Genomic DNA, 16,536 nt, shown 5'->3' with positions numbered 1-16,536 from the left:
ATTGGACGTCTTGATAATCTCCCGAAGATCTACGAGGACTTCGTGATGAGTTTGAGAAATATAGAGATGGAGCAACGTTCTCTTTCTGTCGAGTGATTGGAATGCTGATTTGATCTTCTCGTGGGCTGTGATAGGGGTCCAGTTGATACCAAGGACCTTGTTGGGCCGCAGAAGGTGTAGCGCCTGGCACGCGAGTGTAGAAATCGCTATCAGCACAGGAAGTATGGAATCTTCGTTCTCAATATGCTGGCGTGAGAGACGCTGAATTATCCTCAGTAAGAGACTAATATTCGACTCTTCTTCGCGATAGGTTGAATGGCCGTCTTTCAGTTCAGCGCATAGTTTCTCCAAGCGGCCGGAGGACAAGGCTATATAGACCAGCAGCTGACTTACACTTGCCGCGCACCCCACAATCTCCATGGCCATATCTACCCCAAAAGGCCGACACGTCGCACAAGTTTACAACGGCTAAAAGGTAGGCAGGTGTAAAAATGTGCATTTTGTTTCAACAGGTGCAGGATGCAGTCACCTATATTCTACCGGTGAAAGCGTACAGGTGCGACTACGTTTGAGGTTTTAAAATAGTGTCGGGTTGTCATGCCGTAGCCACTGAAGGAAGCCATGATCGGGGGCACAGGGCTAGATTTGCAGCCACGAACCGGTGAAAAGCAGGCTGACGAGAGATCGCCGAGATGCATCTTCGCTGTTTTGGCTACTTTCATCGCATGCATAAGAGCCCAAGTGCACTACGCAGATTTGAAACTCCGAAGAAGATCGCTCATACGCTATCTGATTATCTCGATGAGGAGTAGCGCCACCAACCTCACACGGTTACACAGCTCAAGTCAACAGCCATACACATTCCCTCCTCGGAACGGAACATCGCCCCAACAAGTTTCGACTATCCAGACTCAGATTGGCGGATCTGCAGATTAGGAATCTGGCGGAACAAATTGTGTCGCGACTGCAGCAAGTCGCACTGTGCAGCACTTGGCGACTGATCTTTTGGCCCTCAACCCCATACTCAGCCTTGCATTGCCAAGCTACGAATGCACCTTGCAACACTGCCTTGCAGTGATCTCAATAATTCAGATCTAGAAACAATCATCTCTAGATACATATCCGATTATGCGAAAGGGAGCGCCTTAATTGCCTAGGTACTACCTCAGTAAAGAGGTGATTATCGAAGCGACTTATGCCTATGGGCTGTTTACTGCCTTATCTTCAGCCTCCAGCCAGGCCTTGCAACTGTTCAAAAGCAGCGACTTGCCGATTCCCGGTCAATGACGGTGTGACTAGGCATCCAGAGAAGGCAAACCCAGAGCCCTAGCTGTTGTGAACCCGATCAGGGCCAAGGTCAACTTCGGGGCGGCCTTCAGGGGGCTTCATGCTCTCCGGTGGTATAAGGCTGGCGCTTAAGCAAGGGATTTGTGCTCTGTCTTCGATTGCTGCATCCTACTGATTGGGTATCGATACACTGGGGGCAGAGATGGTGCTAATTACGGAGCGTCCTTCACCTGAGAAACCGCCCCTGGCACAATGCCAGGGGCAAGAGACTCCGTCCATGTGTTCCAGGACATCGTTTGACCCTGAAATATTGGGCATACTTGCAACCCGTAAATGCACTCTCGCTCGTCCACGTACGCCCATCTCTCGCCTAACTTCTCACATGTTGCAGGCCTATAATGGCGAATAATGCGCAATTTGATCTTCACGACAACCACGACGATGGCCTTAACTCCATGGGAAACACTGGGCCTCAGTCCAATCAAGTTCTTACTGTCAATGTGCCTGGGCAGAATACGAGGACAGGCTCACAGGAAGACAATCAGAATTCAATGTCAAGCCCACGCAATCCCAGTGGATCACTACGCCAAAATACCAGCATAAGCTCGCAAAGCCATAGCGAATTAACTCAGCAAAAGAGGAGTCGGAGTCATACGAGACATCATCTGAGAGATCCTTTGACTATAGCGATGATCGCTCTCGCGGTTGTAGCGATCTGCGCCATTCTGGGTAGCGTTATTCCCACGCAGCTCAATTCCAATAACGATAATCACGCAAAGAATGCAGACGTAAGTATATGAGATCCAGATACGGTAATCACAATGATTTAACATGCTCAGTCACCAACGAACCCCCTGCCTTCTCCAGACGCCCCGTCATCACCATCAAACACCACCCCGGGCACGACGATGCTTACTACTACATCCAAAACCAGCGATACTCTCGATGCTATTCTCGGCAGTCCAAGTCCGTCCGAAACGGCATCCACGCCCGCACAAACATCTTCAAACCAATCCCAGCCCGCGAGCGCCGAAATCACGCCAAAGCCCTCAATTTTGCCCCCCATGGCACCATGTGAAGTAAATGCGGACTGCGGGTCGGGCCTGTATTTCTGTTACACCAGAACAGATACTGATACTGGAGAGTCGACGACTAGGACAACAAAAACCTGCTGCGCACCGGAGGTATGGGGTTGTCCGGGAACCGACTGTAGAGAATCGAGTTTCAATGGTTGCTTGGATCCTTATAAGTGTCACACTGTATCGAGTACTTGTATTTATGAATAAATGCATAGATGGGAGGAGACGTTTTTTGTAGCAGCGGCGCTTGGGGGGCACATTGTATACCACTGTTATGTTTGTTTGTACATTAGAGATACCTTGGGAGTTATTCTTATGCGGCAAGCGCTATCAATTCGATATCTGCTCCACTATCGCATCCACACCTTAATGAATGCGTGATCAAACCAACCACCAGAAAACCCTCCATCCCCCAATGCAAACCATGCATGCATCCCCCAACAAACAGAACAAGGAAAAGTGGGGTCATAGTACATGAGTAGGGTAATGAGGAGAACGCGTAAAGAATGCCATAACCACCAAGAGAAAAATGCGTGCCAACGCGACGCTCAGATGAACCTCCCTGTCTGCGCCAAACACCGTGCGCGATGCCAGCCAAACGGACCAACTTCCCCACATAAAGATGGGTATTTACACATTATGCCAAAGCTCAACGACGCGCCTGTGTCTGCGAGAACCAGTCGTCTTGTGTGGAGTGGTACTGCCGCCGTAATTCGGCCTCTTCCTCTTCTTGGCTTGACTTGAGAATCTCTTGCATCGTCTCGATGTCTTTGATGATGACGTTGAACGCCTCGGTGACCTCCTTTAAGACAAGGTTGCGATTGTAGTCTGAACGGTGCTTCCAGATGGCGTCCATGAGCGCGGCGTTGATCTGCTCCAACTGCTCGAGCGAACATCCAGATGTCGAGCGGACCAGTTTGTCATGCAGCGCAATGACCATGCTGTCGTCGAGGATGAGCTGCGGCTTCGGCTCCTCGTCATTGAGAATCTGGTTAAGATTCGAGTGGTGTGGAGGTGCGGGCGCAGGCATGGAAGTAACATGCTGAGACGATTGAGAAGGTTGCGATGGCTGCGAGTTCGATGGCTGGCTGCTGACGTAGTGGACTTCTGTATTTGAAATATGGTCAGTGTTGTGCTCTGGGGAGAAGCGAGTGGAGACCTGGAGTCGCTGGTGGAAGGGGGTTGGCGAACCTTGTGTGTCTGGAAGCTGCGACCCGTTGGGCTCCGGCATCATCTCTGAAAAGTTGGGGACGCCAGATGGTGCAGCGCCGTTGCTACTCTGAGTGCCAAACTTATTGTCCGAAGACCTGTTCGAAGTCTTCTGACCAGAAGTCGTTGTGGAGGCACTGTTGTGGTAGTCGTTGGGATGCGAGTTCGGTGCCATGAAAGTCCGCCCGGACATCTGTGACTTCTGCGTTTGGGTTCCCTGACCCTCAATTCTACTCGGTGTCTGGAATTGGAAGTCGTGTTGTGTGTTGGCATTCAGATCCTGACTGTCAGTCATATGAGTGTCGTCGTTGGAAGGCGCAGTAGAGCCATTCGTTGCATGCTGTGTGCCTTCGCCACTCGTGCCATTGGATAGACCTTCAGTGTGAGGAGCTCGCAGCGGAGTTACCGGTGGCATGGCCAAACGACCAGGCACAGGCTCACCCAGGGTGATAGGCCCTGATGTTTCGGTGGTACCGATGGACTGTTCTGGAGGTACACGTGCAACATCCTCGAAATCCTTGTTTGCGGCGATGGCTCTTTCCCGCTTCTCTTGCGCCTTCCTCTCCCTCTCAAGTTCGCGCTGGTAGACCGCTTCACACTCTTGGAGAAGCCCAGGATTTTGGTGCATGAAGAAGTTGTCCAGATCGACTTCAACATTCGTAATCATCTCATTTCCCTTCAGGGTTCGCTCTGCATCACCAAAAGTCCTTGCATCCTTTACAAGAGTCTTGATATCGAAGAGGTAATCTGCAGGGCGCTTGTAGTAACCGTTGGACAGGCGCTTCTCGATTGTACCGAGGTCCAAATTGTAGTATTTGTTGCCGCTGTCGACGTGTAGCAGAACGTCGACGCCTTTGGAATCCTTGGAGAATTCCCACGGACGAACAACGCCTTGCTCTTCTTGTTGCTCACGTGGCAGGTCTGATCGCACATGATCAGAATCTTGCTCCTCGAGCAGATAGGCATACCAGGATTCTTCCAGAATTGGCTTAAAGAATTTCCTGTGACTCCTCTTCAGTTGGTCCATGATGGGTTGAATGACAATCTTCATCTTGTTGAGGGTGAGCCTATCCTGTTTCTTCTGCGCCTTCTCGCGGGCGGCAAGTTCCTTAGGGTCAACCACTGGAGCAACGATAGGTGCAGCCTCAAGTTCAGGTAAGATTCGCTTCTTCCTGTTATCTGGATCAGGAAAGTCTGCTGGAGACATGCGGATGTAGTGACTGATGCTGTTGAAGAACTCTGCTCGCCCTTCTTGGTCTGGCCGCATAAGATGGAACTGATTGGATTGTGAGAAGGAGAAAAGATCCATCATCATCTGGCGATCAGGCTTCTCCTTCTCATTGAGCAATTCCATGACACCCAGCAGCATGATCGGTTCGTTCGCGCCAACGCTTCGCAGTAGTAGCTTGAAGGTCTTGATAGCTTGGGCAGGCAGTGTCTGATACCAGACATCGACTGAAGGGATGTAGATGACACTAGGCTTGTGCCGCCTGACCTCTGTAAACAGCTGAGTAATGGCTGCCTCAGGTGCTCGCGTGGAGTCCTCAAGGATAGTGGGAAGGTCGAAAGACTGAACATGCAGACCTTCGATTTTGTTCAAGAGAGCAGCACCAAGATATTGCTGGCCCATACCTTGAAGACCGCTGATGAGCAAACGGGGTCTGAAGATTCTGCTGCTCTCGAAGTTGCGCATGGTGGCTTCGCGCTCGAAGCCCTTTTCGTCGTCGCGGTCATCGTACGCTGCTTCCTCGAGTGCGCTGAGCTTCTTCCTCCGTGGGATGAGTTCGTCTATGCGCTTAAGGATGGCGGCTAGTGGCTTCCGTAATAATGGCTCGATGTTCTTTGCCAGTGGTGCTGCACTAGCCGTGACTGTTCGTTGAGAAGATGGCACCATCTTGTTGACCGAGATCATGAAATCCTTCGCTAGGATCTTGATGGTGCTGGGATCAATCAGAAGCTTCTTTTCAGAAGTGTAAATTTGAGGGTAAGTCCCCTGTACGGCATTGAGAGCCGCTTCTGTGCAAAGCGCCCGAAGGTCGGCACCTCCATAACCCTTGGTTAGTTCGGCAAGTTGATCCTTCATCTCCGGCTTCAGAGGTGGCTCCCAGTTCTTAGTGTGGATGTTAATAATGGAACGTCGGCCCGCAACGTCTGGCAACGGGAAGTAGAACTCGCGGTCGAATCGTCCAGGACGTCGCAGTGCGGGGTCTACGGAATCAGGACGATTGGTGGCGCCTATCACGATGACTTGTCCGCGACCATCCATACCGTCCATAAGAGCGAGTAGAGTAGCGACAATCGAGGCGTGGATTTGCTCTTGCTTACTAGAGCGAACAGGCGCCAGTCCATCGATTTCATCGAAGAAGATGATACTTGGCTGGGTTTTCCGCGCCTCCTCGAACAGCAGGCGAAGCTGCCTTTCAGCTTCTCCTACCCATTTACTCAGGGCATCAGCACCCTTGCGCATGTAGAAGGTGACCTTCTGTCCATGAGTGCTGACGCTCGAAGCGAGAGCTCTGGCAAGAAGCGTCTTACCAGTACCGGGCGGACCGTGGAACAAAACACCTCGTGGCGGGGTGATCTTGAAGCGTTGGAACACCTCAGGATATAGCAATGGAAGCATGACCATCTCCTTGAGTTTGTTGATGTGGTCGTCCAGTCCACCGACACCATCAAAGTTGACGTTCGGGTCAACTCCGAGAGGGTCTGAATCTGCAAGAGCCTTCTTGTCTTTGACCTTGCCCAGATTGGCGGGGCCGCCGCCAGAGTCTTGCTTCGGGTCTGCATTGTGAGTCTGAGGGAACCCGAAAGTGGGCGCGGTCGCGGTGGTTGGCGTCATGCCAATTGCGCCGCCGACAGGCTTGGGCATCTTCTGGTTCTCATCGTCGCTACTATCGGAATCACCACCTGCAGCTCCCATGCCAGCCTCGACGCCACCACCGAAGGGGCCCTGACTACGCCACAGGCTTTTGTATGTAGACCGTCCACCTCTTGCCCTAGGTCGCTCCGGAGCAGGGCCATCATCGTCATCGTTCTCGAAGACAGCGTTCTGCTCGGGTCGAACAACACGGTAATCCACGCCTGCGGCGCGAGCGCGGCGTTTGGGCGCTTCCTCGTACGCCACATCCTTGTCAGGATTACGTCGAGAGAGGCGCCGTCGTTTGTTGTACTCCAAGTCTTGTAGCTCATCCTGCAGTTCGTCTTGGTCTAACCCTGACTCTTCGGAAGAAGAGTTGCGCCTGCTACGCTGCGACTGCCGGGTTTTCCCTCGTTGGCGGGTCGATCGCCGTCCAGAGCCTGACGCACTTTCGGATGCAGACTGCTTCTCCTTTTCGTGTTCCGACTCGGACATTTCCTCTTCCTTTTCGTCGTCTGCTGCAGGTTCAAAGTCACTGCTTTCATCGGCGCCTCGCTTACGTTTGGCTGAAACAGCACGGTTCTGGAAAGAGACGTTAGTTGCGGAAAATACATATAGCCAGTCAAACATACCCTGGTGTTGCGACCGCCACGGGTGACAGGCCCTTCCTCTTCTGAATCCTCAGCAGCGGCTTCATCGTGCTGGGACTCTTGGATGACACCTTCCATATCATCGTCGTCTTCGCCCTCGGCATCGTCCTGTTGGGCTTCTTGCGCAGGTGAACTGTCCTTGCTGGCTTTGACTTGGGTCTCTTCGTCGACGAGAAGCGCGTCGAGGGGACCAGGGCTGTCATCGCGTATCATCGACGTCTCCTGGGAGGCCTCCATGATAGCGCTGGGATGTTGGACTCGCGGGCCTTTGCCGCCTCGAGTGGCACGGGCGATGACGGGCTCGGGGCTGCGAGTGCCTTCGCGCACGACCTTGACGTGCCTGCCGGAATCCGAAAGCTGGACAATGGGTTCCTCAACATCGTGTGACAGGCGAGTACTACGTCGCGTGCCATGCACCTCAGGTGTCCTCCCGCGCGCAAGGGATTTGCTGCCTGTGCGAGTGCGCAGATTGCGACCGGAGGCGTGGTCGGGCATCTTCAGCTTCACGATCAGCGAAGGCTTCTCGACCTCTTCGATGGACGGCTGCGCGCGGCGTCGCGATGCGGGCTTGGGCGAATCGTCTTCAGATGGCGTATCTTCGATCTCGTCCTCGCTCTCCTCGTACTTGATCTGCTTCTTGGTGGCGCGGCGCACGCTTCTGCCGGTCGCAGGGTTGATCTCGGGCTCCTCCGACTCGGAGCGCTCTGAGAAGGAATCTTCGGACTCTATCTCGTCGTCTTCGTCAATGTCAGAGCCGCCGTATGCGCGTCGCTGGCGCTTGGAAGACTTCTTCTTAGCTCCAGGCGTGTGTCGGGTGCGGCGCCGTTGGGGCGCGGCGCGTTTTTCCGAGTCGTCGTAATCGTAGTCGTCCGGGTCGGAGGCGTTGGGGTCGATGTCGAACTTGCGCTTCGCTCGGCTAGACATGGGGACTCGTCGCGGTGAGGCCTAATGCGGTCCTGCGGGATGTTGTGAGTGAGCGGCCCCGGGGATGCGTCGCGGTGAGAGCGCGCTTACACCGCCTGTGTGGATTTTACAAGCTTCAAGATGGCATTAGATGCAGGGGAACCGTCTCCTGCATGTGCGCCGATGATGGCGAGGGTATGCGCGATGCCGTCTGGCGTGTCGCCTGGGCGTCGTGTTGTTGTGAATGTGGGAACGATGTCGAGCGCGCGATGCACCGGTCAAGACGACGCAGAACTCAAAGAAAGCGGCTTCAAACAGAATCAGTGTCCTGATAAATGACACTGAGAAGCGAAATAGTCGAGATAGACAGACGTGGTCGAGGGGCGTGTGGTGTTGGGGTGCGATCGCGAAGGCCCATCCAATCCTAAGCGCGCTAAACCCCAACCCGAATTCAGAGCAAGGAACACTTTTTAGATGCACAACCACAACAATAGCGAACGCCTTTATTTCTCGACTTTTAACAATACAAAACGTGTCAAATGCACTGCAAAAGTCGAGTTGGTATCCAGCGAGCAAATTCCGCAGCTTTTCGGGAGTCTTCCGCCACGTCTTGGACTGCTATTTGAGCCCTTTCTTTTCGACTTGTAGCTCTTGCTGCTGTCGGTTCCTGCATGATCGACATGCGGCTCTAAAAGCTTAACGCGTTTAGAGCTCGCTGCCATGTGTGGGGAAGAGCGAACTATGCACGTGCACCACGTGCTGGAGCGACCCAGTTCAACGCCACCCCTGAGCAATCAACTCATGACGCATAAGTCTGGTTCAGTTTGCATTTGCAGAGATCGGATATTTGTTTCGTTGTAGATCTGTCATACACGACTGTTGTTGTGGTCGTCGGAAGACGTCCATACTCCCGCGGTGACCGATCACATTCTCAAACAGCGCAACTCACATGTTGATAATTCTTTGCGGGAGGCAATGGTTTTCATGGAACAATGGTTGTGTTTGTGGGTTCAAGGTGCATGTTAGGGTGGGTGCCTTCGTACCTTTCAAGGTTGTCGGGTGGTTGCTCCATGTTGCCGCGAACATCGACTAGACTTAGGCCACATTTGCCCTGGGCGCTGTCTGAGTTTATTTGTAAAGGAATTCTAGGAGAATCATCGTTACATTTACCCTGATTCATGCGACTTTATGCGCTAACGCCGTCGGGTAGGATATTGGTGTGTCTTGGAGCTTCCACACTCGTGCGTCGTCGTGGCCCATCTTAACAATCGCTAGAGACCAGCCCCGAATAAGCCCCACGATAATGAGGAAGGAACAGTCCAACCACTCTCGATACCAGATCCTCTCCAAGTCAGCAATCAACCGCCCTCTTCTAGTCCAGCTTACACAGGTATACTCAGCATGCCTCACTAATGTTGCAATCTCCGAACAAAGTACACGCTCTTGACGCTGTATACGCCATATACGCGAACACTCTGCCTAGCATGTCACCCTTCCTTGAAGGTATGGCGAGAGTTACTGGAATTTCGCATGCAGATTCTTCAATTGGAAACTCCTTAATACACAGCTCATTGTTCTTACGTTGTCATTGAGCACTGCGGAGCTGCCTCCGTGCTGTCCGCATCCATCCCACCAGAACAAGCCGAACCCCGCAGTTTGGCCATAGCTCTGCCCAACGTCATAGGCTCCCAAAACTCCGCCAGACCTATCTGAATATTAGTCTACGAGAGATTGACGTCTTCGGGTGGGCTTAGCTATCTTTATTTCCACGCGTGCCGCCTTTAGAGTGGCCGAGTTCGCGGTAGTTTATAATCGATCCTCACACCCACATCCAGACGCCATGCGCTCTATTGTGACAGCAACTCGATCTCTCGGACGTCAACAAGCTTACAGAAGTCACTTTCAGAAGAGAACCTTACCATCAATTGTCTCTCGAGGATACGCAAATATGGGCCATTCAGTACCACCAGTATGTCCCTACTTCGTTTGCGCGGTCTTCCGCAACGACCAGCTACTGACCCCATACAGCTCAACGACAAGTCTCTCTTGAAGAACCAGACATATGTCAACGGAGAATGGATAGACGCAAAGTCAGGCAAGACCTTCGAGGTCAATGGTATTCCAGCCCCACCAATCCTCTAGAAACCCTCTAACACACGGCAGACCCAGCAACAGGCAAGCTCATAGGCACCATGCCTGAGATGGACCGCGCAGACACCGAAGCCGCCATCGCAGCAGCAGCCGCCGCACTCCCTTCTTTCCGCAAGCTCACCGGTCGCGAGCGCTCACGGCTCCTACGGAAATGGTACCAATTGATGATGGATAATGCGGATGATCTGGCGAAGCTCATAACCTGGGAGAACGGAAAGCCCATGGCAGACGCTAAAGGAGAGGTCAACTACGCTGCGAGCTTCTACGAGTGGTTCGCAGAAGAGGCACCGCGCATGTACGGAGCCACCATCCCAGCGACGGTTGCTGGTAACCGAGTGTTCACAATCAAGGAGCCTGTTGGTGTTGTTGGATTGATCACACCGTACGTCTTGCGATTTATCTGAGAGAATCATGGCTAACGTTTTCAGATGGAACTTCCCCGCAGCTATGGTCACGAGAAAGATTGGACCGGCTCTGGCAGCTGGTTGCACCGTCGTCGCAAAGTCTCCCGGCGAGACGCCTTTTACAGCGGCTGCTCTCGCCGAGCTTGCGCACCGAGCTGGAATTCCCAAGGGTGTCGTCAACTTCGTTACCGCACTTAAAAACACACCTGAAGTCGGCGAGACAATCACATCGAGCAAGACTGTCAAGAAAGTATCATTCACAGGATCGACCGGTGTCGGCAAGCTTCTGATGAAGCAGTCGTCGGATACACTCAAGAAGCTCTCGTTCGAGCTTGGTGGAAACGCACCCTTCATCGTCTTCGACGACGCCGACCTGGAGACAGCCGTGACCGGAGCTATCACATCCAAGTTCCGATCTTCAGGCCAAACCTGCGTATGCGCCAACAGAATTTATGTTCAGTCCGGCATTTATGATGAGTTCTGCACAAAGTTCACCGAAAAGGTTAAGAGCTTCAAGGTTGGTGGCGGCTACGAAGAGGGCACTACACACGGGCCTCTCATCCATGACCGTGCCGTCGACAAGGTGGACGCCCACGTCCAGGATGCCGTCAAGAACGGCGCCAAGGTCCTGTTCGGTGGACAAAAGCTACCTGATCTTGGTGAGAATTTTTACCAACCCACAGTCCTCCGCGATATGACCAAGGACATGCAGCTTGCCAAAGATGAGACCTTCGGCCCTGTTGCCGGACTCTTTCCCTTCGATACCGAAGCCGACGTTGTCAAGTTAGCCAACGCGGCCGACGTAGGCCTCGCGGGTTACTTCTTCAGCAAAGACATCCAGCGAGTTTACAGGGTAGCTGAAGCTCTGGAGGTTGGTATGGTTGGTGTTAATACCGGTCTCATCTCCGATGCTGCCGCGCCTTTCGGAGGCGTGAAAGAGTCTGGCTTTGGACGAGAGGGAAGCCATCTTGGTATCGATGAATACATTGTCACAAAGACGATCACAATGGGCGGCAATGGCCAGCCGCTCCAAGGAGAGTAGAGGATCAATACAGACTGATTTGCGCCGAGGGGTCGAGAAGCCCCGCCACACCTAGCTTCATTTCCACGTATGCCTGACAACGACCACAGATCATGATGAGGTTTGTGCTCAACCCTCGAGAGATACCGCAGTGCAGAACCATTCGTCGAGTTCCTAGGGAAGGAATGTGCCGTGCACGTTGCAAAAAGAACTATCGAAGGGAGCCGCTAGCGTGTCATGTTCGCGACTTTGGAGTTTAGCGTAACGCGTAGTCCAGCGCAACGCGTGCCTGTGCCATCCTGTCCTTGCGGCCGTTTAGTAGATACCTATCGAGTATTTTGTTTGCTTTTCAATTCTCCATAAGATTAATAGCATCGAGTGGTCTTGCAACGACGGCATTTCAAACAACTAATCGCATCGTCGATTTCACATTCCTTCCTTCGACGATCCTTACCTACCGGTGCCATTTCCGACACACATCCCTGATAGCATCACTTTCGGCCGTTTACCCCTCTCCGCCACATCCACGCCAAAGCACGTTAAGAACAGGCCAAACACCCAGTTCAGACTTTGTCACTTTTAGCTCATTCATAACTATAATGGCGCACGTTTCGTACGACCAAAGCCATGTCTACATCAAGTCGGAGGCAGGCCTCGACCAAAAGCAAACCTTAACTCCCGGACCGAGTCCGACGATGTCAGCTGCACCGTTTCCGCTAGGTCCGAGCAATGTCAAGAGGGAGCAGACTCCGAGCAACATGAAGATGGAGCAGACTCCGGAGCCATATAATATCAAACAAGAATAATATCACCAGCGGGAACGAGAGAGCACTGTTGGCACCATGGATGCGACCACACGCACGACGAACTGGGTACTACAGGGGAACAACGTCACTGTCGGTCAGGCCGTACCAACCTCTCAGTCAGCCTTTTCGACACCTGCTCCAGCTAGCCAGGCGGCGACTGCCCCAGCTACTCAGACGACGGCAGCTCAAATCACTCAAAACTCCATGGCGTCTAGTAGATACGCCCAACCAGAAATCAACGCCGACCCCTCTCCCGCGGCATTGAACCGTCTGGCATTCAAGCGACTCCTCGAAGATGATTCTTTCTGTACAGGATCACCAACAAACAAGCGTATCAAAGCCGAGCCATCCTCCTCAGTCTCCGGCACCGGCGTTCCTCGCATCAAGTTGGAGCCCTCCAGCTCCCACACAGAAACCCGTCCCATGCACCGCGCACCCGAGAACGACATAATCGAAATCATCAAGACATGCACAAAAGTCAACCTCAGACCTTTCGAACTCGAGTACCTCAGCAAGATCCAAACTAGAATCGACTGGGTCTTCAACCATGGCGCAAAGTCTTTCGACATCCTTTCCGAGATCAAGGCAATGCCAAATAACCCGCCTCATTCCTACACGTTTAGTCTCAAGCCCGAACAGAATCGCCGCATCGGCGAATTGCAGAAGAGGATGAAGGACGCTCAGACTCAATTTAATGCTCAGGGCGTGAAAGCTAATCCAACATCGACTCCTAAGGGCAGGAAGATCAAGAATTGTCGGGCGAGGACTATGAAGTCACCGTCGGTGTCTGCAGAGCAGGGATTCAAGGTTGAGAAGCTCTTGGGCATGTTGATGCTGAATGACGAGTCTGGGGCTGCTGTTGCTCAAGCGGCGTCCAACTTGCTTGCTAGTAGGGGGCTGAAGTTTACTTTGTGTGGGAAGGAGCTGCGGTTGGTGGAGATGTAGATGCAATCGCGGTGCTGTTGGATGTTTGGTACTTTCTTTTAGGGAATCTGTAGCCAAAATGGCTTTTTTGTGCTACTAGTAGTAGGAGCGGGCTCTCTGGGTTTTGTGCAGGTAGACTCGTGGTCTTTGTCAAGCACTCTTTTATAGTTTCATTTGTTGTACCTATGTAGTCTCTGTTCGATGAAACATTGAATCTATTGAAACATCTCAATTACTTTCTTGGCTGTGTCGCTATAGGTCTCGTGGTCGCTGAGCGAGAAGCTCTTGATGAGCGTCTACATGGACACTGATAACGGAGCACCATCAGCACCTCAGCACCTCAGCACCTCAGCACCTCAGCGACCCTTCGACTTCTATCCCATATGGAAGCTCGGCGGATGGCCGATCTGCGTAGAGATCGTAGTTTGTGTCAAGGAACACCGGACCATGTGTGGCGCAACGCGCATGCAGCATAAATACCCAACGTCATCGTCCCCGCACAATCCAGGGGAAAGCGATTTGTCGCTGTGACCATTTGGGGCCATAGATACCATCCAAAAAGTATCAGACCTTGTATTGAGCTCAAGGTCAACAAATATGATCAAAAGAATATCGATCCGAACACCATTCCCATAAATTTTCCTGATAGTTGCAGGACATCCCCTCACAGTCGGCTGCTAGCGCGTTGCACTCGCGACCGAAGTTTAACAGGGCACAACGCGCATCCGCAACCCACCGTTCGCAACTTGTCGCACATGTCAAGCACCGTCACCCGTCGACTCTGAGTGACGCGCACAAGATCGCAAGAGGTACTGCAACAAATACCGATAAAAAAAAGCAACTCCATCGACTGCCCGCTTCCGGTGCCCTTTCCGAACGTCCAGCGGTCGCACCTTCCACCTCAACTTACATTCGGCAATCGCCTACAATACACGTCATGATGCGCTGGCTGAGAGTCAGCACGGCGGCAGGAACACCAGGCGCAGAGGAAGGAATTGGGAAAGAAAATGTCATGCCAATGGCATCAGACAACGTCAATGCCGCGGGCGCGGAGGATGAGGTTGAGACCTCGAAGAAGCCGTTGCGCAACGCCCCGCGCCGTGCTGCAGCGAAACCCAAGAAGAACGCTCCTGCCAAAGCTTCGCCCGCGAAGGCAGCGACTCCCCTACGCCGATCCACGCGCGCGCAATAGAGAAAGAGCGGGGGCTTCTTCGACGCGGCTCAGGAAGCCACGCCAGACCCGATGTCAATCGCCTCGATAATAGATGCACCTCCGACATCGACATCGACACCACCACCACCATCACCACAACAGTGGTTCAGTGTTGCCCAAGAGGAAAGTCTATTACGACAGATGGAAAACCTACACAAGAGTGTCGTTGAGTTGAGAAAGATGGGAGAGCCACAGCACGTCGTCTCTCACACTCAGGACGGCGAGAGTCACGTCGAGTTGGGTGAGATGGAAGTGCCACAGCACGTCATCTCTCACGCTCATTCGGACGAGACGGCAGCGGGAGGTGAGAACCGAGAGCCGGCGGTTGAGATGACTGAGTCTTTGCGAGGTACTGTCGCTTCAGAAGAGGCTGTCGCTCCAGGACAGACTGTCGCTGTACAGGAGACTGCCACTTCACAAGCAACAGAAGACAATCATTCGTTTTACTCAGCCACGCCGGCTTTCGATCATACCAGCCAGAACTCGACGCTTCCTGTAGATAACCCAACAATCTCCGCGGCCGGCGTATGCTACGTTCCAACATCGATTCGCCCCGGCCACTCTTCATCGGTGCCTACAAATACGGAACCCAACATCACATTCGTCTCAACCCTACCAGCATCCGAGGCACTTCCATCACAGACCGACACTGCTCAGGCGTCAATTCCAGCCCCGTCGACCTCGAACCAATCGAACGAATCCTCTACATGTCATAGGGCCGTCCGCCCTGGCGGGCTCTCTGCAAGCAAGTATGCGGTTGTCCCAGCTGCACCAATGGAACCTAAAGATTCGACCTCGCAGGTGCCTGTGTATTCAGATGTCCCGGATGCACCAATTGAACCCACATATCCGCCCATGCCGTTCTCTGCATACGCCAACTCAGGCAAACGTCGGCATGTCGAGGAAGACAACGAAGGACCATCGGGCTTTCAGCATGAGCGTTCAGCAAAACGCGTGCGTACTACGCACAGTCGCGAGTCCGCAGGTGACCGCAGTACGGCAGTTCCTCAAATACTTCCCAGCCCTTATGACAGATACGAATGGGCGCTTATCAATGACAACATGAGGGATAGTCAGGATCAAAGCATGAACTCTGAACCTGAAGAGACGCCAGAACGGTCAGTTGTGGGTCAAGACATCATTGATAGAGAGCCAGTCATCAAGGCTGAGCCCACCGATGATGCACCAAGTAGCCTCGCTGTGATCCCGCCGGCGCACCAGACCCTGCTCACGCCAGCTCAGTCCAATTCACCAAGTATGAGCGGGGCAACGACAGGACCAACAGCATCGCAGCTTACGAACCCGCAAGCTTCAGTCTCAGCTCCAGAATATATCGACCTTTTTCGTCTATGCATACCACACCCTAGCGTCCGCCAACCGACACTGGCCGAGGCTAATCTTCTGAGAGACATGGAAAGAAGAGCAGCGATGATTTTGAGTGGCAGGCAGGCGAAAGTCGACATCATAAGCCAGCTCCCAGCCTGGATGCGCGAGGGCATGTCGAAGAACAAGAGACAACAGGTGACTGCCATTCAGAGGCGTATCAAGGCAGCGAAATCAGGCCCCCGTCGCAATGCCGACGTGAGAAGTTTCAACGACAGGGCGGTCGTATCTACGCCAGCGCCCGTGAGAACCGCGCCAGCACCTGTCACGCAAAATTACCAGCAGGCGCCTCTCATGACCGCACCAGCACCACCGCAAGTCCAACCCTCAGCACCTAAACAAGCCCGTCAACCATACGGTCTCGACCCTCTCCAGTACGAAAGGTTTTTTGGTCCAGCTTTAGTATACAGTGCCCTGGAACAAGTCAACAACATGCTGGCAGCTCTTGGGGTTAAAGTACGCTGTTTCCTCAGTGGCATGGACACGATAACTCTAAAGAAAAACCATGAAATAGTACTACCATCTTCGCCAGACTGCGTGCCTCTTTCACTCGAGAACATGCCCTACGCTAGACTGGCCGGTCCGGCTCTGGTGAACCACGCGTTACACCATGTCAATGAGATGATGAGCTCATTGTGGCCTGGTCAGT

General features: G+C 53.0%; 4 protein-coding genes across 4 annotated transcripts; 3 read left to right on the top strand and 1 right to left on the bottom strand.

Annotated features, from left to right (window-relative positions):
* Positions 1 to 3,015: 3,015 nt before the first annotated feature.
* Positions 3,016 to 8,006, bottom strand: J4E86_009348 (uncharacterized protein; the record flags this gene model as incomplete). The annotated part of the gene is made up of 2 exons (XM_051449854.1): positions 3,016 to 7,014; positions 7,065 to 8,006. The coding sequence occupies 2 exons, from the start codon at positions 8,004 to 8,006 to the stop codon at positions 3,016 to 3,018; spliced, it is 4,941 nt and encodes a 1,646-aa protein (XP_051299191.1).
* A 1,927-nt stretch (positions 8,007 to 9,933) lies between these two features.
* On the top strand, positions 9,934 to 11,582 carry J4E86_009347 (uncharacterized protein; the record flags this gene model as incomplete). The annotated part of the gene is made up of 4 exons (XM_051449853.1): positions 9,934 to 9,954; positions 10,014 to 10,101; positions 10,149 to 10,518; positions 10,565 to 11,582. The coding sequence occupies 4 exons, from the start codon at positions 9,934 to 9,936 to the stop codon at positions 11,580 to 11,582; spliced, it is 1,497 nt and encodes a 498-aa protein (XP_051299190.1).
* Positions 11,583 to 12,403: 821 nt separating this feature from the next.
* Positions 12,404 to 13,312, top strand: J4E86_009346 (uncharacterized protein; the record flags this gene model as incomplete). Its single annotated transcript, XM_051449852.1, has 1 exon — positions 12,404 to 13,312. The coding sequence occupies one exon, from the start codon at positions 12,404 to 12,406 to the stop codon at positions 13,310 to 13,312; it is 909 nt and encodes a 302-aa protein (XP_051299189.1).
* Positions 13,313 to 14,534: 1,222 nt separating this feature from the next.
* Positions 14,535 to 16,342, top strand: J4E86_009345 (uncharacterized protein; the record flags this gene model as incomplete). The annotated part of the gene is made up of 2 exons (XM_051449851.1): positions 14,535 to 16,261; positions 16,330 to 16,342. 2 exons carry the CDS (start codon positions 14,535 to 14,537, stop codon positions 16,340 to 16,342), a joined length of 1,740 nt encoding a protein of 579 aa, XP_051299188.1.
* Positions 16,343 to 16,536: the final 194 nt, after the last annotated feature.

Source organism: Alternaria arbusti, assembly GCF_024043155.1.
Source record: "Alternaria arbusti strain BMP 1465 chromosome Unknown scaffold_16, whole genome shotgun sequence".
In the NCBI taxonomy this organism is placed as follows: domain Eukaryota; kingdom Fungi; phylum Ascomycota; class Dothideomycetes; order Pleosporales; family Pleosporaceae; genus Alternaria; species Alternaria arbusti.
The sequence above is the reverse complement of the archived record's forward strand: the minus strand, read 5'-3'. Positions and strand labels throughout refer to the sequence as shown.